Here is a 7,515-nt window from a genome sequence, read left to right as displayed (position 1 = left end):
CATACTGAGCTAATATAATAATTTATACTTTATATTAAAACTAATAAAGGTTATAAATGATCTCTTAAATAAGTTTTCAAATTAGTCTGTGATAGCTATATGTGCGTGGGTTATTGTTTTATAGAAAAAAATTCAAATGAAAACTGCATAACAATCGAGGAGAGAGAGAGAGAGAGAGAGAGAGAGAGAGAGAGAGAGAGAGAGAGAGAGAGAGAGAGAGAGAGAGAGAGAGAGAGAGAGAGAGAGAGAGAGAGAGAGAGAGAGAGAGTGGTGTCAGCTGTTTAGTTATATACATAACAATTACCACCTCTTGAATCTTGCATTTCCCCCTCCGGCGCGTGCTGATGTTGCGTTTAAGAAGTGACACGTGACAGGAGGCCTCGGCCAGCGATCTGCTGACGGCCGTAATTATAACTGTTCGGCAGAGAAATAACAGGTACAGGTGGAGTCACATGCTACAGCTGCGCGTGGCGTCGGTGCTCGTCTCTCTCCCTGGCCAAAGAGCACGTGGCGGGTGCTGCCCGGGTACAGGTCCGGTGTCATGTGCGAGGCACCACAATTTATAATCTCCACGTTTCCCCAGGTGCCCATTTATTGAACGTACACCTGTGCAGTGCAGCAGACACTTTCCTTAGAGCCATGTTACGTAACGCATCAGAGTAACAGTGAACAACTAGGCGAGAAAAGTGCCCTCTTGACAGGACGCGTAAGGGAAGTGAGAGCCAGCCATTGGCGGAGAAAAAAGCCAATTGCCGATAAAGTCAGCTGAGGAGCGGTAGTTTTGAATTTTCTACGGTCAAAACGTTCAATTCCTTTGGTGGCTGCGACGCACTTATAAGATCACCAATCAGCGCGGCGGTCCTCGGCGAGTGTAACAATTAGGACGCCGGGCGGCAGGTGAAGGCTCTATCGGATGGATCAGGTTTTTGCGGAAGAGTATATTGCGTTGTTCTCTTTAATCCCTTCCAGCAGTCTCTCTCTCTCTCTCACACACACACACACACACACACACGCACGTCACAATATTGTATCTCGCACGCTTATCTCCTTCGTTAACTTTGTCCAAACACATTCCACAGCTTTTGTTTTAGCCGCAGGACACTTCTGCACAAATTTCAACATCTTCCCATTGGCAGGCCACTCTTGCCGCTGGGGAAACCTGTTCAGCAATTTACGACCTTTCCCTAAGTATACCACCACCACCACCAACACCACCACCAAACACCTACTGTCCTCATCACGACTAGTCTCCACCACATAGATGTGGCTGTGTGTGTGTGTGTGTGTGTGTGTGTGTGTGTGTGTGTGTGTGTGTGCTTGGAGGCGCCCTGAGATGGTCGTTTTGCCACCTACCGATAATCCCTGTTCCCACTTGCACTGCTTACTTTTCTTCGTTACTGTGGTTCCCTTCTTCTCTCTCTCTCTCTCTCTCTCTCTCTCTCTCACTAGACAATTTGAATTTTCCTTTATTTTGTTAATTATTATTAAACAACATGAAGAAGCGTGTTGCTGCAGCCCTGTCACCCGCCATCCGACGCGTGAACTGCACTACTTAGCCGACTAGGCAAGATTACAGCAGAAAGAATTTGCTGGAGGCCAGTCGGTCTTCATGGACATAGCACCTCCTTTTATTACCTAACACCGATTTCCTCGATATACGGATATTTTTTATATCACATCGAAGCAACGATGGGAAACTCTGCATCTCGACAGAAATTCAACGTGTGGGTAACCCTGGAGCGAGGCTCCTCCCTGGTGGACTCCATCAAGCTCTCGTGCAAGGACTCCACCTGCTGCCTGAAGAGGAGGCGTACGGTCGCCTCCGTCAAGCTCCCCGTGGAAGGATGGTCTTGCGTCGCAGGGATTCAAGGCTGCCACGCCGAGGGTGAGCTGCGTGTGCCCTTGGCGAAGCTGTGCAAGAAAGACGGCAACGCGGCCGTCAGGGTGCAATGCGCCTCGCTTAGGAAGCCAGTCTTCACCTCTTCCATGCCGCTGGCCTGGCTGCTGGACAACATCAGCGGCCTCCACTTCTCTCTCTTCTGTGATGACGGACCCGTCTTCACCAGTCTCCGGTGCAACGGGAGGCGGTGTGGCGAGCCCGTCCGGGCGGTGAGCCCTGCACCGCGTGCGGCCACTGACGGAGTGGCCAGGACCGATGAGGCTGATGCATGGGCAGCCTTTGAAGTGACGACCCATGATGACTGGTCCGTGGAGGCTGATGTTTCATGGGCAGCCCCAAACTTGGTGACCTCCGCTGCTATGGTCGAGGCTGATGCATGGGCAGCCTTTGAAGTGACAACCCATGATGACTGGTCCGTGGAGGCTGATGATTCATGGGCAGCCCCAGACTTGGTGACCTCCGCTGCTATGGTCGAAGCTGATGATTCATGGGCAGCCTTTGAAGCAATGACCCGTGATGACTGGTCCGTGGAGGCTGATGATTCATGGGCAGCCTTTGAAGCAATGACCCGTGATGACTGGTCCGTGGAGGCTGATGATTCATGGGCAGCCCCAAACTTGGTGACCTCCGCTGCTATGGTCGAGGCTGATGATTCATGGGCAGCCTTTGAAGCAATGACCCGTGATGACTGGTCCGTGGAGGCTGATGATTCATGGGCAGCTCCAGACTTGGTGACTTCCGCTGCTATGGTCGAGGCTGATGATTCATGGGCAGCCTTTGAAGCAATGACCCGTGATGACTGGTCCGTGGAGGCTGATGATTCATGGGCAGCCTTTGAAGCAATGACCCGTGATGACTGGTCCGTGGAGGCTGATGATTCATGGGCAGCCCCAAACTTGGTGACCTCCGCTGCTGTGGTCGAGGCTGATGATTCATGGGCAGCCTTTGAAGCAATGACCCGTGATGACTGGTCCGTGGAGGCTGATGATCCATGGGCATCCGCCGAATTGGTGACCGCCATCACCGATGAGGCTGATGATCCATGGGCACTCTTGGAAGTGACGACCCGTGATGACTCGTCTGATGAGGCTGATGATCCATGGGCACTCTTGGAAGTGACGACCCGTGATGACTCGTCTGATGAGGCTGATGATCCATGGGCACTCTTGGAAGTGACGACCCGTGATGACTCGTCTGATGAGGCTGATGATCCATGGGCATCCGCCGAATTGGTGGCCGCCATCACCGAAGAGGCTGATGATCCATGCCCATCCGCCGAATTGGTGGCCGCCATCACCGAAGAGGCTGATGATGCATGGGCAGCCTTCGAGATGATGACCAGTGATGACTGGTCCGTAGAGACTGATGCCTTCCTGGACGTCACGGCCATCTGTGCTGTCGTTGTGTAAATTGTCATGCTTCACTAAGCAGCCTGGTAACACACTCACCAGTGACCCCCGGCGCAGGCGCGAGCCACATCGTGAGCCACACTCCCGGGGAGCGAGACACCCTTCAGTGACCGTCGCTCTTATTACACCTTCAGGGGAGGAGCTCCAGCTGTATTTCTTATCTTATCAATGAAAACCTTTACAATAAAACTATTATCCTATTAATGAATTTACCTTACCTATTAATAATAGTGTGCCTATCACAGTGAAATTCACCACATGCACGACTGCCAAGCCTCTTCCATTCGACTACCATTCTATTAGCAAACCAATTCCTGCCTGCATGTTTAACAAATCTATATTGATCTAACGACCCTTGGCTAAGAGTGCATGCCCTTTTACGAGCAGACCCTCATCAAAGGCCGTCACCCATCTATAAACTTTAATGAAGTCTACTCGCAACGTCCGCCTTTCCAAGGAATGCAAATTTAGACGTTAAGGGCAACCCTTTTTACGGCACGCGTTCCTTTACTCACCAGTTACGGTCATATTGTACATTACACCTTTTTAAATACATTGGAAAACAGTACAAGAAAACTACTACTACTACTGCTGCTACTACTACTACTACTACTACTACTACTACTGCTACTACTACTACTACTACTACTACTACTATTGCTACTACCTTTATTTATATATTTTTTTACATCTTGGCCTATGGTGCCGGTAGGCTTTCTTTGGGGGCCTGGTAGTCGGCTCGAGCCCACCGTGGCGCAGGCAAGTGTTTATAGTGACGCCATCTATTCGTGGCTCATGCTGCCTCCCGAGCTCATTCTTGATTTCCCTTTGACAGTTCCTCAAGACTCTTAGACCATAGCCACGGAAAAACTCAGCACAACGCCCATACTCCAAGTTCCAACTACGTGTTTCCAGACCTTATTCCTATGATATCAACTTTCCACGAAGCACTTTACTTGATGATGAACACCTCTAAAAATTATCCATAAATCTCATATTTACTGTAATAATGATCCAACAATCTGATGTCCACTGTTAGTAATAATTTGACGCAAATGTGCAAAGCAAAAAAAGTAATTGGGTGTAAAGTACTATATGTGGAATTCAAAGAAGGTGAAAAACTATAAATGTAAATGAGAACTTTGTATTTAGCGATGAAAGACTGAGTATAACATGGAGAGGCATAGGCATACTTGAAATACTACTACTATATACGATGATGATGATAATAGTAATAATAATAATAATAATAGAGCAAGTAGGTATTGGATGTCTTCTGGTCTCATTAGTAACAATCCAGGGGTGTAGTAGGCAGAAAGGCAACTAAAATTAAGAAATCGCAATGGACGGACACGGGATAAAGGGAACAGATATGGAGGGAAAGAGTACCTACGCGACACACTGGGAAATAACTAATGTATAAAGAACCCAAGGCATGTTATCCACGCATAGTGCATGAAATAAAAGTTAAGCACGGTTATTTTTTCTTACTTATCAAGATTTATTTGCGAATAGTTGCCAGTCAAAAGAATTAAGAATATTCTATCTATTCCTTTATAGTTTAGCAACAGCCCTGTCACCCGCCCACACCACAAGCAGTAGCGGCAACATGACCACCACCACCAACTATCACACAAAATACTTCCACCATCACTATCATCACTACCTCCATAAACCGTAAAATTCCAATACCAATGACAATATTAATCTTACCACCATCAACACCACCATTAGTATCAGCAGGAATACCATTACCAATATTAGTACCAGCAACAATACCATTACCAGCACTAGTACCAACAACAACAACAACAACAACAACAACCATTAATACAACCACCACCCGCATCCCCAGCGCCGCCCGAGTCAGGTGTTAGTGGAGGCCGTGCGGCGAGACAGCAGGCAGCAGCGGGCGGGCCAGGCAGCCGCACCTCACCTGGCGGACTCGGGTTCTCCAAGGGCGCCTCCGTTGATATGATGGGCGGAAGGAAATCGTCGGCGTCGTCAGGCAGGAGCGGAGAGTCGCCCTGGACGCTGCTGGTATTGAAACTATACTCCTCCTGCCCCAAGACTTCCACGGCCGGCACCTCCTCTGGCGTGACGGGCGGAGACTCACCTTGGCTCTCCGCGGGGGGCCCCGGCGGCGGCGGCCTGTGGTGGCGGCAGCAGCAGCAAGAGAAGCAGCAGGAGCAGCCAGTACCCCTTGGACGCCACGCCCTGCACCACGGCAAGGGCTCGCCGCCATCTTGGCTCCTGCAACGGAAATAATTATTTGTTAGATGCTTATAAGTGTTTATTTATTAGTGGTCTCCCAAAGTACCAAATAGGTCTATAGAGATAAAATACCGGGAAAACAGAGAAAAATGCTTAGGGGGGGGGGGATTAAAACCACCCATGTGCGTTTAAGTTAATATTACAACACAAAAGGTAACTCATCATTTTTACTGGGGAAAAGTTTACATATTATTATGCAGTTCGTGAACAAACTGCTCCGGTGTGCGGCCGACTTCAAAGAAACTCATTGTTTCAGCGTTACTTGTAGGGCGAGCCAACCTCACCTCCCGACCGTGAAATTCCACCAAGCAGTAATTAACGGGGTCTCACCAGCACTTACGAAAACTTCATCATATTTAACCAATGAAGTTTCCAGTGCTGAGTCATGTAAGTTTATTCCATTCAAATTCCACTCTTTAGTTTTATCAAATCTTCCTTCCTTCCTTCAGACCCCTTTCCCCTCTCACTAACAGGTTACACAAGGTTCGCACTGAACTCTGACTCTTTTCTAAGTCTAACAATACATCTGCCATCGCCTTAGAGGTTCCAGCCCCTTGATCATTCGACGAGTAAGGAGGCAGGAGGCGGCCGTGGGTGATTCCTCCACTTATCTCGCCTATAATCCGCGGCACACCGAGAAGTATGACATTAAGCCACAACCTTACTGTCAGCTTAACCTTATCTACCTACCGAGGTCGACTTCCCTCAATGAAAGGTTGATTTTATTAAGCAGATCCCCGGGAGTTGCAACCTCCCGACTTAATCCATACCTCTTCACCGGTAAGAAAAAAATATAAATAATCCTTAGAATTCCTTACTGACCGCCGAATCCAGTTGACACTTCCAGACGAATTCTTTACGTCTGGCGCCTACTAAAGGAAGGCTTCAAAAAGTTGGCGTTATTTTATTTGGCGTTTGGGATGAGGCGACCACATCACATTTCTCAAGCTTTCAGCGGGGAGAGGAAAGGGCGGCGAGCTGTGACGGTGATGGTTACATAATTCTATTCTTTCCTGAACTTTCCCCCGCAATCAAGGAATGAAGGAAAGCCACACGAGTTACGGTGAAAACATTTCTCGCAGTAATGTATTTATCGCATACCTTGGAGAAGGCTGTGTGTGAAGAAGCGTCCAAGAGTTACGGGCAGTGAGTAGTTTCTCCATAAATACTTAATTTGAAACCGGGGGTGGGGGCGAGGTGGGAGCTTGGCAGGGCGCGGCGGGCGAGGTGGGAGCTTGGCGGGGCGCGGCGGGCAGGTAGGGCCCCCCACAGAGTTGTTCATCGGTGGCGTCGCGGGAGAAGCTACTTTGCTGATCCGCTTTTATTTATGAAGAGTGAGGAGAGAGTCGCCGTCTTTCTCTCTAAGCCGACCGGCCGCGCTGAGTGGCTGTGTCGAAACAATCCTCAACGTCTTCATTATCAGATGTGATGAGGAAAGCACACACACACACACACACACACACACACACACACACACACACACACACACAGAAAGGAAGTTTTATTGTGTGTGTGAGTGTGTTTGTGTGCGTGGTACGTACTAATTAACTTTCTACGTAAATCTGTGACGGAAAAGCAGCTCAATTTTCCTTTACGTGCTGAGCAAACAACAGATTAAGTTTTACAGTTTCTATCCAGACTCTTTTTTTCTATTTCTGATTAACGTATTTTTTTCAAGAAGTGCGAAAAATGGAGGAGTGATTACTGGAAAATAATCATAACCCTTAATACTTTCTTACACGTTTTCACTGTCACCGCCTCCGGCACTTGGCGCACGCAGCACGGCCGTCATGTGTGTGTGGAGGGAGCTGTGTAAATGTTTGGGATGTCCATCCATGTGGAACTGGTAAATATATTCATCAGATTTTTAGGTATTTCGGTAAGAAAAAAAACAGACAGGTAAACAGACGGACAACGACGAGTGTTTCTTTT

At 48.4% G+C, this 7,515-nt stretch overlaps 1 protein-coding gene across 2 annotated transcripts; it reads right to left on the bottom strand.

Annotated features, from left to right (window-relative positions):
• Positions 1-1,507: 1,507 nt before the first annotated feature.
• Positions 1,508-3,527, bottom strand: LOC126994438 (uncharacterized). Of its 2 annotated transcripts, none has more exons than XM_050853758.1 (2): positions 2,526-3,527; positions 1,508-2,357 (listed from the first exon to the last, which is right to left on the bottom strand). In XM_050853758.1, the coding sequence occupies exons 1-2, from the start codon at positions 3,315-3,317 to the stop codon at positions 1,866-1,868; spliced, it is 1,284 nt and encodes a 427-aa protein (XP_050709715.1). In that variant the 5' UTR covers positions 3,318-3,527; the 3' UTR covers positions 1,508-1,865. The 2 variants fall into 2 exon arrangements, with proteins under 2 accessions (XP_050709715.1, XP_050709716.1); XM_050853759.1 differs by having other exon boundaries at positions 1,509-2,357; positions 2,637-3,526.
• Positions 3,528-7,515: the final 3,988 nt, after the last annotated feature.

This window comes from Eriocheir sinensis, unplaced genomic scaffold, assembly GCF_024679095.1.
Source record: "Eriocheir sinensis breed Jianghai 21 unplaced genomic scaffold, ASM2467909v1 Scaffold798, whole genome shotgun sequence".
Classification (NCBI taxonomy): domain Eukaryota; kingdom Metazoa; phylum Arthropoda; class Malacostraca; order Decapoda; family Varunidae; genus Eriocheir; species Eriocheir sinensis.
The sequence above is the reverse complement of the archived record's forward strand: the minus strand, read 5'-3'. Positions and strand labels throughout refer to the sequence as shown.

Coding starts and splice junctions, on each gene's coding strand:
- LOC126994438 (XM_050853758.1), bottom strand. CDS start 3,317: ATGACAATTTACACAACGACAGCACAGATGGCCGTGACGTCCAGGAAG. Junction 2,358..2,525: donor CCTCGACCATAGCAGCGGAG/GTCACCAAGTTT, acceptor ATAGCAGCGGAG/GTCACCAAGTCTGGGGCTGC.